The 16,311-nt window shown below is 30.9% G+C and overlaps 2 protein-coding genes across 4 annotated transcripts in view; one reads left to right on the top strand and one right to left on the bottom strand.

Moving 5' to 3' along the window:
- LOC107437337 (retinal-binding protein) overlaps positions 1–3,898 on the top strand; it is a 38,214-nt gene extending 34,316 nt beyond the window's left edge. Inside the window, exons 13-15 of one of the 2 annotated variants that reach the window (XR_015432692.1) lie at positions 851–1,025; positions 2,666–3,107; positions 3,151–3,898. Coding sequence is in view for 1 of the 2 variants with exons in the window: in XM_016049297.5 (XP_015904783.3) it covers positions 851–1,025; positions 2,666–2,802 (312 nt within the window). In the remaining variant the exon portion in view is untranslated. Of the gene's footprint in view, positions 1–850; positions 1,026–2,665 lie in introns of both variants that reach the window. The other variant, XM_016049297.5, reaches the window with a different exon arrangement.
- LOC107437338 (SEC14-like protein 2) overlaps positions 1–16,311 on the bottom strand; it is a 71,590-nt gene that overhangs the window by 2,054 nt on the left and 53,225 nt on the right. The window contains exons 11-13 of one of the 2 annotated variants that reach the window (XM_087159902.1): positions 14,307–14,413; positions 10,833–11,118; positions 8,356–8,486 (exon numbers count right to left, since the gene is read on the bottom strand). In XM_087159902.1, coding sequence (XP_087016028.1) covers positions 8,371–8,486; positions 10,833–11,118; positions 14,307–14,413 — 509 coding nt within the window. In that variant the 3' untranslated portion in view covers positions 8,356–8,370. Of the gene's footprint in view, positions 1–8,265; positions 8,487–10,832; positions 11,119–14,306; positions 14,414–16,311 lie in introns of those variants that run through there. The other variant, XM_087159901.1, reaches the window with a different exon arrangement.

Raw genomic sequence — 16,311 nt, 5'->3', positions numbered from 1 at the left:
GGAAAGTGAAATAAGGTAAACAACGAAACTTCAAGTGCAGAAAAAAAAGTCAAAATATTAAAATGGAAACAAACTATGTCAGAAATATTCAGGATTACACGAATGAGAAATAATCCTGCAATAATTTGTTTGCATTTTAATAACAGTTATTCAGCTTTTGACACTTCTAGGTTTACTTGAATTTACTTTTTTTTTAAAACTAATCGATGTGAAGGAGAATTTGCCATGAAAAGCTGCTCTTGTGAGCTATTTACACTTATAATGATTATACTTGAAAATGGTTATCATTGCACTTTTTATTATTACACTAATAATGATTATAATATCAATTATGAGTTACAATTTGCCTCGAAAAGCTTCTCTTGTGTGTATTTAAACTTATAATGATTATATTTGAAAATGATTATACTTGAAAATAATTATCCTTGCACTTTTATCATTACACTGATAATGATTATAATATCAATTATGAATTTCAGTTTGCCATGAAAAACTTCTCTTGTTGAGCAAAGTGTATTTAAATTTATAATGATTACACTTAAAAATGGTTATCATTGCACTTTTTATCATTACACTGATAACGATTATAATCTCGATTACTTGTTATCATTCAAATGTTTCTTCAACTATGGAATGCTGTGTTATCATTTATCTAGTTTCAAAAATGTGAAAAGAAAACGTTAGATGACGTAATGTTGTCTTAATGATTCAATAAGTTCCAGAAAATCAGTTCAATATCAATGTAGTCGGTTCCTCGACGTTGAAAAGTGTTATTAATATTTAGATGTTTTCTTACGTTCATTTCTCTGGTTGCGATTTTGAAGAATGAACTATTGTTTGTTTATTACAGGCTAAAGAAAACGACATAGGAGTGTGTTTATTTGTGGACGACGATGTTGTCATCGAGAAGCAGAAAAGGAAAGGTGAAGACGTCTCGAAATTGATGCAACTGGTGCCGATCATTCGAAGCCAATGCCATCTCTGTCCAGAAAGCGGTGGTTTTGTCACCTGGTTCACGGGCACACGTAAGCACTTGAATAACTTTCACCTACTGATCATAAGAACGGTAAGGGATCAGACTAATATCAAGGTAACATCAGATGTTACCTTGATATTAGTCAGCTTCAGACCATCTCAATATTAGCAATTTACTAATATTGTGGATAATAGCAACATCACAATGTTAGTGCCTCAATTTGTTTTCTCATAAAGGAAGTCAAACCTTTTAGGCAATATTGCACAGATATCTCTTACAATCACTGTGAAAAAGAGAGAGAGAGAAATAAAATTTTATGTCTTATTTTCTTTACTTGCCCTTTCAAATGTTCATCTTTTTTTATTTCATTTAAATTGTCATTTTCATCATCAATCAATTGGAATGGTAAAAAAGTTGATTCTATAGTCGAAATTTAAAACTTTCTTTGACGAAAAATTACTTTGCTTTTGCAGGGAAGAAATGCAAACTTTGTAAAATTTTGGGAAAGCAGGTACAAGAATAACAGTGTGCATTATTCATTTAGGAATAATATTGCTATGAAAAACCATTTCATTTAACTTGGTTCCAAACCAGCAATAAACACTTGAAACACTTAATTCATTAGTGGCGGGGCTACAAATCTAAGACGCCTTGTCTCCACGGCATCTAAAAACTGAATAATATTTTAAAAATTAATGACTTTTTTCTAAAAAAAACTTGAATATTTTTGATGAGAAAGATACTAAGCATAACATAGGACTGCAATATTCTTAACACATAGTATGCTGATCATCTAAACATACGTTTTTTATAGTGCAAAATGTTTAAATATAATTTCTAGGGTGTTGCAAAAAATTTAAAGTAGTAGCAAAACTCCGTTTTTCCAGTTATAACTCGTTCGTATCTACCTCAAATATAAATAATTCAGAATATATCGATTCAGAAATGTAATAGCTTTGCTTTATAAGTTTTTAATTCAAAACTGTAGCTAGGACAGATTTGTGCCAGCTTTGCCAATAACTTCTTTAAATTTCTATTCCTAACAGTTGAAATATATTTCTTAAAAATTATTGCAAATTACTTTAGGCCTTATTTATATTATTTTAGGCCATGGGACGAAGCATCGGAAGATAGCTCTGACATAACTTAAAAAGTATCAAATAAAACAATATGAAATTTTGGTCATTTCTAAAACAAAGCTTAAGGAATATTTTAAAATAGAAAGGGTATGATGCGGTTATTAATTTTTGAGTTATTTTGTGTCAAAGTACATGATTTTTTTGAAATTTAATTGAGTTTAGCGAAAACTAATTGCAAAGGAATTATAATATTATTGCCATTTTCTTTTATGTTTGAAAATGAGTATGACGTCTCACTTGTATGAATTTCGAATTAGTTTTGTAGTAATATTTACGATGTTTCAATTCAAAAGGAAAACTAATCGAATAAAATTTTAATGTTTTTGCAGGAACGTTCACTTCTAACTAAAAATAAAAAAATAAAAACTTCCTTTTTTTAGAAAAAAAAATTGCGGAGTTATAAGGTTTTAAAATTTTGATATTTTTTATATAATCCCAAAAGAATAGCGAAATATTTGTATTTTTTCTGATTGTATATGAATTAATATCAAGTGTAATCAAGAAATTAGTGTTTAGAAATTCAAAAAATTTTAATAATCATTTTTTGCAGTTGTGGTCTACTTTGACAATACATACAGCTGGATGAGTTCCAAAGAGGTCACATTCAAAGTTAACTTAGAGCCACTCACAGATTCGAACAATTATATGACAAAATGTATCAGAAAAGAAGTCATGCAGAAGATCTGATGGAATGCAACGCTATCTCTAAAACGATTTTTGACTTTCAAGAGAGCTAACAAAGAATTAAAAAAGACCAGACAGCTATACAAATAGCTATAAAAACATTTTGCAATTCAAGACATTTTACAAACAGATTTAAAGAACAAGTTTGCTCTTCACGGGATTTTACAAACAGCTTTAAAGAAGCATTTTGCTCTTCGAGAGAAGAGATTTTACAAACATCTTTAAAGAAACATTTTGCTCTTCGAGAGATTTTACAAACAGCTTTAAAAAAACAAAAGCATTTTGCTCTTCAAGAGATTTTACAAACAGCTTTAAAGAAACATTTTGCTCTTCAAGAGATTTTACTAACAGCTTTAAAGAAACATTTTGCACTCCAAGAGGTTTTGCAAACAGCCTTAAAGAAACATTTTGCTCTTCAAGAGATTTTACTAACAGCTCAAAAAAAATTTTGCTCTCCAAGAGGTTTCAAAAAACTTTAAAGAAACATTTTGCTCCTCAAGATATTTTACTAACAGCTTTAAAAAAACATTTATGCTCTTCAAGAGATTTTACAAACAGCTATAAAAGAAAAATATTTTGCTCTGCAACAGCTGTAAAAAAACATGATTTTACCGGGATTATTTCAATTACTCTCTGCCTTTTATTCGCTGCAAATCGTTTTATGTAAGCACTTTTTGAATAAAATTTCAGAAATCGTAAAGGTTTTATGTATAATTAGAGAAGTGATCATTAAGACTATGAAGGCGAAAAACAACGTTCCGAGTATAATTTAAATTGTGCAAGTATAGAGCGCAAGGAAACAATTTAAATTGTTTTAAGTGTGCTTATCTTAAATTGTGCTAAAGGTTAATGAGCACTTGTAAACGACTGACTAAAGTGCATGATAATGCTATGCAAAAGTAATTTAATAAAATGTCTGTGTACTGACATATTTTGAAAGAATTTCAATGTTGCCATATGAAGTTAACTTATTTTATGCCATGATATATTTTTAAATTTTCTGTGCAAATTGGAATTTTTCAAAATTTTCATGCTTTAATATCTAAAACAACATTATGTGATGTAAATTTTAAATTGGAAATAAAAATATTTTCCTGAATTTTGGTGTCTTACAATTCAAACTTAAAAATTAATGATGTCGTAAAAATTAATGATGTCGTAAAAATTAATGAGGTAAAAATTTTAATTTGTTTTCGAAGTATGATGATGTCATAACGAATGAATTCGTTGAAAATAACATTATCCGTGTTTTCATTGCATTTCCTTTCAAATTATGAAATTTTATGCGTTAAAAAACTTTCAACATTTATGAATGATGGTGCTTGAAGTTTGTGTAGAGCTAAGGAATGATAGTCCTAATATCTGAATACACTCATATATGACTAGTTATATTTATTATAACTAGTATAAATAATATTATAAAATATAGGACATGGTAAAATTTGAATTAGATTTTTTTTGCTAGAAAATTAAGTTTATTTTATGTTAATTATAAAAAAAATCAGTTCATTTAAATTTTTTCATAACATCACCTTTTTTAATGATTTTTTGTTATGATGGTATATTTTTGCATTAAACATTTATCTTTAAGAAAAATTTACGATATTTAGGGGGTTTTAGTGAAAAACGTATTTCAAAAAAAATATATAAAACAATAAAATTAAATTTTATTCAATACTAGCCGCCTCCTGCCACCAGCTGGTCAGACTTTTTAAATAAAATAAAAATTTCAACTATTTCGAGATTTAAAATCGCGTTATCAAAAATAAAGGAAATATGCAAGTACAAACTCTTATTCCACTAGTGAGAGTGGATTTAATTTTTGGTTTCTTACATATTTGCATTTTCAAATGTTCTGGGTTTTATTTTTCAGATTTGACCAAAATGAATATGTAGGTTCAGATACTAATTAAAATACTCAGTAGAAAATACTCTAACATTTTAAGCTAAAAAAATATAACTGTTCATTGACTTATTGGTGCTTTTTTGATGGATAATAAAACAAATTATCAACTTTGTTAAAATCAACTATGAACTTATTTGCTTATATTAATTCTCGATAGGTGAAAAATAAAGCTTTCTATTGCGAGCCAATGAATAATATTTGCAAGGTTTTTTTTTGTTGTCAGAACTAAACGAACTTTTATTGTTACAAATTTCGTTACTTCCCACTATACAATTTAACTATGTAGTTCATTATGGTCTGTTATTAATAAATGGTTTGGATAGATTAAGAAAAACATTAGTATATAGAATAAAGAGGGAAATAGCACTTTATTCTTGTTTTTTTTTTAAAAAAAAGCATCAGTGTAATGTAGAGTATACAGTACAATGGCACTTAACCTTAAAAAAACAGGACAGTGTCATTAACCCTTAAAAAACATTAGTGCATGGTATGGCGGGCAGTGGTTCTTAACCTTAAAATAAAGTTAGTGTTGGGTGAACCAACAAAGTCACTCCCAACCCTATATTAATTTTATTATTAAAAGCAATAAACAGCTATTATTAATAATAGCCGTATACCATACACTGCTATTTTCCTTAACCTTTAATTTAAAAAAACTATTAAAAAATAAATGTTTATTACTCGGGTAGACCACATATAGGGATTGTACCTAATTTCTTTAAGTTAAAGGAAAATACAGATCTGGAACAGTAAATAATACATTTTAAACTAAAAGAAGTAAATTGAAAAAGTAATAGTAATTCAATTTAATGGCGTTGTTGAATATGTAAAAAACGGAAAATTGAAATTAAAGTATCTATGTTAAAAAGTTTCAAAAATCAGTCTTTACATTTATTTGACGAGTTTAATTGTTAATTAAAATGGACTATAGCTTTTCAATCAGTTTCCCTTAAAAAAAATTACAAAAAGATAAAAGATTTTTTGATACTTAAAACTTTTCTTTTCTTAATATTGAGACTCAGTTTTTGAGATTTAAATTATATAAGTCTGAAATATGGGTATTTTATGTTTGTGGGTATCAATACGCTGCTGGTGGTTATAAGAACCATGTGTTGGCCTCTATTTTTTCGAGTTGTCACCCACGCAAACATTAATATCCAAGACAGAGTCGTGGTGGTTCAGGAGAAAGTGCACTGACCTCACAAGGAGGTGTCCCGGGTTCGAATCCCAGCTGCTGCTGGTCGAAGCGAATTCCTCAGCCGGCTCGCACAGACCACAAATCCTCAGTGGTAGACGGATCATAGGCTAAAGTCCCCTTGCCATCAGACTAATCGTGATAGGTTTTCATGGTTTTCCTCCCCATGTAATGCAAATGCGGATTCGTTCCATAAAAAATTCCTCCACAAAGACAAATTTCTCCCAATACTTGATCCAGGAGTTCCCTTGTCTTCTAGATGGGTTTCAAAATTACAAGGCGACGGAGATGAACATTAGTTGTAGTAAGCCCGAAAAATTGGGTCAGCTGTTCAACGACGATTATAAAACCATCTCATGAAAATTTGCTAGCAGCAGAAAAATGAAATTCTAATCGACGCTTCCGTTAATCGATATATATGTTACGGTTAAAGTAATAAATCAGGTTATTATCAATACTAACCGGTCAATATTAATAATAACCGGATCTTTTGGTCAAAGTAAGAAATATTCTTTTTTAATAACGGCAGGCATGAACTTTCGTTCTTCGCCTAAGAAGATGACGGAAGTGTTGCTCATTTATCGTTTCCCAGTGGGCACCTGTGAACCAAAGTCACGGAGGCGAGCAACATTACCCACGCCACACTGCCACAAATACCCGTTCATAGAGTGGGCCGCATTCATACATTCACACATCAGAAGACAACAGAGTGAGAGAGAAACATCCATGCCCAGAGCGGGATTCGAACCCGCAACCATTGGCTTCGCAGTCAGGCACACTAACCACTCGGCCACCTGGCCGGCAAAGTGAGAAATATTGTATATTATTCTTAATCAGTTATTATTAATAATAACCAATGAAGTTTGGTCAATGTGATTATACGGTTTATATAGCATTGAAAAATGGGTGCGCCTTTTTGTATATGTGTTACGGTTGAATTGATAAATCCGGTTATTATTAATACTAACCGGTCGAAATTCATAATAACTGCTTCTTTTGACCAAAGTGAAAAATAAAAAGGGGAGATATCCGTATTGTGATCTGTGGCAGAATAATTGCCAAGTTTTGGCCCCTCCCGGGCAGCGGCGCACGAGAAACTAAAACAAAAAAAATCACAGGAAGGGAGCAACTGGTAAGGATATAACTCATAGCCACCCCCAAGCAAACATCTACATGTTTTTTTTTTAATGTCTCCAGTTTAATATCAGTTTGGCGCCTCTGCGATTGTCGTTGGCGTGGCAGATCACGATGCGGAAATATCCCCAGTAAAAACGCGAAAGAATAACATTGTCCAAATTTCATTGGCTGTTATTAATAATAACCGGTTAATGTGATAAAATCACCTAAATTATTCCCTTTGACCGGCATTTTTGGTTATTATTAATATTGACCTGCTAATAATAATAATAACTTACTATTCACAATGAACGTAACATATCTATCTATCTATCTATCTCAGTGATTCTCAACCACTGTGCCGTGGCACTTTTGTGTGCCGCCAAATTCTTAAAATGTGCCGCCAAATATTAGAAATAGTACAATAAAAATTATAATGCTTTTTTTATTACAAGTAAAGTTTAAACTAAAAAAAAAGTGTATAGATATATAATATTATATATATACTTTTTATAATTTTTCCACGCTTTAACTGCGTGAACATGTCTTTGTGGGTGATTGTCTTGTCTCTGACAATCTTAAAATAAGAAGGAAGTGTTTAAATTGTCTTTGACACACAATTTTAAAAAATGTTGAAATTAGTAGGAAATTTAATGACTATTAAAATTATTAATTAACAAGGCTAAAACAAGCTAAATACTAACTTCCAAACGAAAATAAAAGCTAATCATTAAAGTAAGCTATGAATTTAATAGTTGTAAAAACAAATTAACAAAGGATAACTAACAAGAAAAATAATAAGCTAACAATTAATAATTAGCAAAAAAGTTAGTTAACAAGAAATCACAAAAAATAACAATGTAATAAAAACAACATTTAATAACTATAGAAAACAGGCTAACAATTAATAATTAGCAAAAAAAAACTGTTACTAACTAATAAAAAATTAGTCGAAAGAAATAATAATTCCCTTAATAAATGTGCCTTTGTAGTACATATTATTTTATTTCACATTCAAAATTATTATCACAAACTAATTAACACAGTGTATTATAGGTAAGTAAATAACTTTAAAAAAATTTTTTTTCATTGTGTGCCGTCAAATTTCGAAATCGTTAAAAGTGTGCCGCAACAAAAAAAAGGTTGAGAATCACTGATCTATCTATAGTGAAATGAAATAGAAAGATATGTTTATAAGAGAGAGAAAGCGAGATTTAAAATGCATGTTTGAAAAATGATATAAACGTTAACTTGTAAAATATATTTTTTGTACACATAAAAAATTAGCTTACAAATTTTAGGTACATTTTATATTACAAATATTTAAAACTTAACATACTTTATAATAAGGATATTAACAACCATTTTGTTCGGGACATTCATTTCCAGCTGTATGAGTGAAAATAAAAGATTTATACAGAACTGTTTTACTCCGAAATAAACTGTAACTGTTGTCCAAAACTAAAGAATCTGAAAATATAAAAAAAAAAATTTACAACTCTATCTATAATGAATTTTTTTAAAATAGTTTTTTTTTTACCATGGAATTATTACATTAGCTAAACGTTTCATACATGAAAATGTTTATTCCACTAAATTCTTCATGAAATATAAAAAGTTTAACTGTTATGACTGTCTTGCAAACTATTACTGAAAAATTACACTTCTCTGCATGAAAACCAGCTTGCGTAGTGTGATTTTTCGGCAATTGTTTGTTAGACCATAATAATAAACAGTTAACCTTTTTAATATTTTTTATAAGGCTGCTGCTATTAAATAATAATTGGTATGCAAGATTTACAGATGAATAAATGTCACGCATTTTATTCCTTTGTCTTTCATAAAAAGATGATTGGTTTTTTACATTTTCATCCATTCTCATTGGATAGAAATATTAAAAAATATTTAAACGAATCATAGGCTGTCATCAGTTCACTAACATAAAAGTTGTAACTTATTTATCAGTGATCTATAGTATATAAAACGCTAATACGTACGTATGTATCAATAAAACCGATGATATTTCTTTTCTCGCGCTGGCAACAGTTTTCATTTTTAATTGATTGGATTCGGCGCGCAAGAGCACGTAGTGAGCATCATATGGCTAATCTAAATTATATAAAACGCTAATACGTTTTAATTGATAGCCTTCGGCGCGCAAGAGCACGTAGTGAGTATTATATGTCTAATCGGGTGAATTCTCACAGAATTATCAAAAACATTCTCACAAAATTATCTCCATCGAAGCCGATGCTTTACATCCTGCGTTCAGTACTGTTTCATATTGTTTTACAACACATGGTTTTAGCCCTGGTGGGAAAGACTTTAAAACAAAACTAAACAGTTACTTTTCTCAACAACTGAAATTTAGAATAGTGTGATTAAGAAAAATATGTGAACTGTTTGCAATTTCAAATTAATATTGAAATGCATAGGTTTAGAATTTTGTACAGTGAAAAGTTTTCGGAATTTCAGTGTTCAAAAAAGTATACAAAAGCTAGACGTAAGAACGTATCCAATGAGCGAGCATCGGATTGCGAAGCAATCCGAAATGAACTGCGAAAGCAGTTCAGGGGGTTGGCGAGTGCCAGCGAGCAGGGGGCGAAGCCTCCTAGTATTTATTTATCTTCCCTTTTAAATATTTTTCTCTGCATTTACTACGTTATTATTTTTGATTATGATTCAAAACTTAAAGCGTCAGTCTAAAAGTATTGTTTCTCTATAATAAAGTAAATCGTATGGTATTACCGTAATCATATGAATATAATAATAAAAAAAATATTTTTTAAAATTTAAATCATATTTTTTTTTATATGTTCAAACCATGCTTTCTTTTTCTTTTTTTCTGTATTTACCAGATAAGTCCGATCAAATATATTAATAATGCTCAATATCCTTTAAAATAATTATATACCAATTACAAATTAATCACTGAATAAATAAAATCTTAATAATGTTTGCTCAATGTTAATACAGTCACAAATTTAAGACAAAGACATAATTTGTTACCAGATGAAGAATAAATAAATTAAGACCGGAAAACATGGAGAGAGAAAAATAAATTATCTAAAATTTTCCCAGGAACAACAAATCTTTCTTCATTAATTATACATACAAACTACTTTTTTAATAAGTTTCATAATTACTTTTGTTTACATGGGTATAATTGAAATGTGTGTTTATAAAACAAAAAATTATTTTACTTACAATATGGAAAGTTTCACTAAACTTTTATCCATATTTAATCCTTTTTGTTCATTTAATTAATTAAAATACACGCCCATTTCATTATTTCTCTAGATAAAACCTTCAATCAATAAAATCACACCCTAGTGAGTGTATTCATAAATTACATAAAAAAATATTTTCAACGTAAATGAATAGTTTCTGAATATCAAAAATATCAGGGGAATTAAAAGTAATGATTTTTAAAAAAAAAAAATTATCAAGTGATTTAAATCATGCCAACCCTTATTTTAATTACATAACTTTTAGTTCTGAGGTTATCACTGAATAATCAGTGAATGTCACTGCATATTGGCAGAATATATCGAATAATATGAATGCTGATCGGCACAAGAAACAAAAATTTTTACAAAGCGTAGAAATCAAGGAGAGAGTGCAATAAGGAATGGTGGTTAATAGACGATTCATTCAATCAAATCTGTCAAATTTTACAATTAAAATGCTTCAATATAATTAAAATATTTTTTGTGCGAATCAAAAAGGATGGTTTGAAGCTATTATAGCAAGAACCTCAGCCCTGAAATTCAGTAAATTAAGTTTACAATAACAAAAAAAAATTATAGAACTTACAGTTTCCAGTGTGTGTGGTCAAATAGCAACCTTTCTCCACTCCGTACTCATTGTTGATTTTCCGAGATTCGAGTATCGTGTCCTTGTAGAGGAGCGAGAAATGAATATCGCAGTTCTTGCAATCCACTTCCCAGGCGATGGTGGATCCTTGCAACTCCACCTTCAGGGAAACGGCATGTTTAGATCGACGACCCACCACCACTGTCTTCACATCCTCGTCTTCTGCGTTCAATCGATTCTGATTCTTTAGGTAATACTCCTTAGGAATGGGACCTGGTTGGTAGATCTGCAGAAGTGAAAACATTTTAATAATTTTTCCATCGACCACTGTTGGTTAAATAAAGATCACTATAGCAATCACGTTTTATTGTTATTATTATTATATGTTTTTATATTTTTTCCTAAAACTTAAATGACACACTCACATCACATTATGGTATAAAGATGTTAAGGCTTAATCTCGAAAACAGTTAACAAGCACATTTTCAGGCTAATCTGCAAATTAGTGTAATCCATTAAAGTGTAGAATCAAGTGGTTTCTGCAATTTACCAAGGTAATCTGTGCAGCAGCGTTTTCCGACTAGATCTTCAAATACGTAATTAACGAAGGGCTCGGTAGGATATTTCATACCAGAAAAACAACTTACATATTTAAATTTATTACCGTCGTTGAACAGGCGACCCAATTTGTGGGTTTACGATTACTAATGTTCAACTCCGTAGCCTTGTCATTTTGAAACCAATCCAGAAGACAAGGGAACTCCTTGATCTAACATTGGGAGAAATTTGCCTTCGTGGAGGACTTTTTTGATGGAACTAACCCGCACTTGCGTTACATGAAGAGGAAAAGCACGAAAAATTCTCATGGGTTGCTTGATGGCAAGGATACTTAACCCATGATCCGTCTACCACTGAGAATAGTTTACGCCAGCACCGTGGTCGATGCAAGCCGGATGCGGAATTCGTATCGACCAGCCATCGTTGGGATTCGAACCCGGTTCACCTTATTATAAGGCTCTATCCCCTGAGCCATCACGGCAAGTATGCGCATATGAGTTGTCGGACAACGCTACGTGTATGGTTGCGTATGCTGCCTCCCGCCAAGCTCCATTTTATTCATTTTTTTCTGTCTCAAAATGTGCTGGCAGATTTAATCAACATGGATTATATAAATGTTTTCTCAAAGAAATATATTAGTTAATAGTGCAGTACTACTTCTTATAAATAGTACAAAAATGCAAAAAAAAACAACAACTATAAATCGAAAATTTTTAATCTCTTTTCCTACCCCAGTAGTGGTTTTGAGGTGATGATGGTTTACAAAACCTCTGCTCCACTAAATACTGCTTTTTACTTTATACACAGGGACCACACTACTGGTTTACATTATGTTGTCTATCGAAGCTAGCTTTCTTTAAAACCATTATATCCACTAACTTTGACTTGATTCTTCAGACATCGAAAAATAAATAAATGGCATTATGCTTATTTATGCGCACAGAGACGTTGCTGTTGTTTCCTATCAAAGATTTGATTTCCACTTTAACAAGCGCCATGGCAGATTATCCAAGAAGTTCGCTGATTGCCCACTTAATTCGAGAAATGAAACGATGTTTTGACACTTTAACGAATCAGAGAATCTATGGAATAACTGATTTCTACATTTTAGCGCTAACAAATACCCTCATGTCCGAAAACACTATTGCAGACAATTCAAGAAATACAACACTGAATTAAGTGACATTTTAAGTCCATCGAAGTATACCAAAAACAACAAAAGGATAATGACATAAACTCGTAATAAGAAGTTCATAGCAAAATAGTCCAAAATGGCACCTGAGAGGGTTTAATATGGGGGGTATGGCAGCAATACAAGTCTCACAAAAAAGTCTCATTCTGTTTAAGAAGTTGGAGAATGATTTGTGACAATAAATTACACTGAGAAGAAAGTAATAGAGATTAAATTACAGCAAGTGAACTACGTGTAATTAAACCCTTGCAGAGCTGCATGCTCAGTAACAGAAACACTGCAGCACGGTAGCTGGCGCTGCAGATTATTACAGCATCTGCAGAATATATTTTAGCTTACTTTTTCCTTTTAACTTTAAAAAGCGAGCAGATGAGGAAAAAATAGCTGAGATTCCTTTTTAAAGCATGTCTAAACTAGTTTCTGAAATTGTAATTGAATTGAGATTACACCATAAAGGAAAAAAAGTGAAGAATTTCTTTTCGTCCTTAACTTGAATGCACGCTTAACTGTATAGGGATTTATTCAATATTTATTAGTATCATTGCGTGCATAAAATTCAACATAAATGTAAACAAAGTTTTAATGCAAAAAAGACCTAATGTTTGCCAATTTTGTTCCATGTATGTTAGATGAATTTAGATATTAGATGCAATTTGTCAGATACAAGTTGAATTTTTAAACTCTCTCTCAGATTGAGTTGAGATAACAGGCAAATTTGGATTTAAGAAGATAGTGCCGCAAATTTGTTGTAACATGTAAATTACGTTCTCTATCAATGAAAACAAAACATGAGACCGTAATTTTCTTCCTCAAACACCCTTGATTAATCATATCTAAAAATTGCATCACAGTAACATTCAATGCAACTGGGATTCTGTCCTCTTCTATCCAATGGGCTTATAGACAAAGCAAATACGGTTAATTCAATAATAAAGTATAAAATAATAAATATTTATAAATATTTTACTACGTTTTTATTAACTAGCTTTCGAATCAGTGGAAGTGAAATTTTGTAATCGTCGCCTTTTGTGGCTAACTAGAGCAAGCAAATCATTTTTGGTGATACTTGTCTGAAAACAATGAATATATTTCAATCATTTCTCGGCCGCAATGTGCAGAATTTATCGTCAGTTAATTTCTATACAGAATGTACCTTTAATCAAAACTCCGATCTCTTTACCTCCAACTAGAATGCTCAAATTTTAACTGAAGTTCTGTGCTAGAGCACAATAAAAATGTTAATCTGAAATTGTGAGCCAGTGTTAAAATAACGTGAACTTTCTGGGGACGATTACAGCTTTCCCGTGTAACAAAATAAGACACTAAGTTAGAAGGACGAGTTTCAGGGTACAGGGGGATGCATTTTCGGCGAAAACAGTGGCGATTATAAAACACATTTTTAACTGCCATTTTTTTTAAATATATTTTATCGATCGTTAATTTTGCCCTATGCCTATTATCGGACAAAAATGACGCTTCTGAAATGTTCTACTATTTAAAGAGTTGTATTGAAATAATTTATGTGAATAAGGAAGGGAAAACCAGTGATTTTGCCCTATGCCTATTATCGGACAAAATGAAATGTTCTACTATTTAAAGAGTTGTATTGAAATAATTTATGTGAATAAGGAAGGGAATACCAGTGATTTTGCCCTATGCCTATTATCGGACAAAATGAAATGTTCTACTATTTAAAGAGTTGTATTGAATAAGGAAGGGAATACCAGTGATAGGCATCGGGGATCACCATCTGGATCAGTTCTTTTTCCTCCATAAATTGCTGGAAGGACATCTGCGTCAACATACTCCAACAACTCCTTCTCCCAGCCACCTACAAATAAATGGTCATTATTTGAAACGTTCGCTACTTATGATACAAAGTTAGATCTCTTAATAACAATTATTAAGAGACTCTACCAAAAAGTGCAACATTCCGTCGTTCTCTACTAAAAAACTACTACTTTAACAAATTAAAATTATTCTGACTCCATTTTACAAAAAACAAGAAACACAATACTGTTATTTTACACAAAAATTTGTTCTATAATATCACCGTAGCAACCGATGTCGATTTAAAGTGTTCAACTTTTAACGATAGATTGTGTGGAGGACGCCATATCGCTTGGAGACATTTTCATAGCTCTTTCACCTCCACTGGTATTTTATTTTATTTTACCATCTTCGTACCGTTTTACATAATTCGTTTATTATATATTATGTCCATACATTTTATATGATTTTATTCAGCCACTTAATACCATTTTATCAAATTTGATCTCGCGATAATTTAAATGTAACATACATTTTAGTTTTGATTTATTTTGTCATATTGTTTGGCGCAGCATGTCCTCTTTTGTGCCATTAAATCCTATATTCAATTAATGAATCAACCATTGGTATTTTTGAAATAAAAAGTTTAGGAAAAAAGTAAGTTTCGGTAAACCTATAGTGAGTTATGAAATTTCAAATGCCTGAAAAATATTTTTTAAAATATCAAATTACAAACAAGTTACAACAGAGTTACTTTTGCACAGCTAAATAATCCTTGCCATAATTTGTTTGCATTTCGATATTTTGAAGAAGAAAAATCCAGCTTTTGAAATTTCAAGTTTGCACGAACTCACTTTTTCTAAATTTTAAATGATACTTAGTGAAAGAGAATTTGCTAAGAAGTGTTTCTCCCTCGGTATGGCGACCCCTTAAAAGTCACAACTCGTTGTGTACTCTTTTGATACACAATCTCTAGCACACGGTCTTTAGTTTTAAAGATACTAGCCAGACTAACATGACTGCTCACCACTATTTTACATTTATGGAAATATTAATATTTTCAAAGTGATAGCAGATGCTGTATTTAGTAACCAATAGCATCGAAATTTAAAAAATCGAAACAGATGTAGTATTTGGTAACCAAACCGAAGCAGTACTTAGTAACCAAAACTATGCGTTACGTGAAATGCGTTATGTTTCATTTGATCATTTCTCATCGAGTTCATTTGTAGTAACAAACACCGAATTTATAAATTCGACTGTTTATAAGCACAGAAGTTCAAGTTTATAGCCAAATCTTAATAAGAAGTAAAATTTTAGAAGTCTCACCCCCCCCCTCCAAAAAAAATGGTCTTAAAAACCAAATCAATTTAAGGAAAATATTAAATGAATTTATTTTTATAAATCAATCTGAGTACCAAAAACATTCCAAAGTAACATAACTAGAAAAAAATGGCTCTATAAAGGATTAAAAGATGAAACTTACTCGGTCAACCATAAATGTTTATGATCGCCAAGTGTCAACTCGCGAGGAGAAATTTCACGCGTAGTTACTAAAAGTGGTTACTGAGTAATAATACAAGTCTGGTTCCCACATTTGGACACCTTGACGAAATGAATAAAAAATGAACCATTCGAATAAAAAACGTTTAATCGACGTATTAAAATATACCAAGACCCTGGTAAAAAGGAAGCTCTTAGTTTCCAATTCAATTTCTGAAGACAAATGCGAAGTCTGAGGATTGTCGGATACTAAAAATATTATTTCGTTCCAGAAATAACCATCGTTATCATCTGAGAAGAGTTAAAATGTATTCTGTTACAAAACGGAAATGACTGATATTCCACGCAACTTGGTTTTTGATTTGTTACAGAATTGATACAGAACATTTGTTGTATCTCATAATTAAAACAACATGTTGCTGTGAATTTACAGGGGTCTGTTTAGAAGAAATTTAG

This window comes from Parasteatoda tepidariorum, chromosome 3 (genome assembly GCF_982258835.1).
Source record: "Parasteatoda tepidariorum strain Cologne lab strain chromosome 3, Ptep-v5.0, whole genome shotgun sequence".
Taxonomy (NCBI): domain Eukaryota; kingdom Metazoa; phylum Arthropoda; class Arachnida; order Araneae; family Theridiidae; genus Parasteatoda; species Parasteatoda tepidariorum.
The sequence above is the reverse complement of the archived record's forward strand: the minus strand, read 5'-3'. Positions and strand labels throughout refer to the sequence as shown.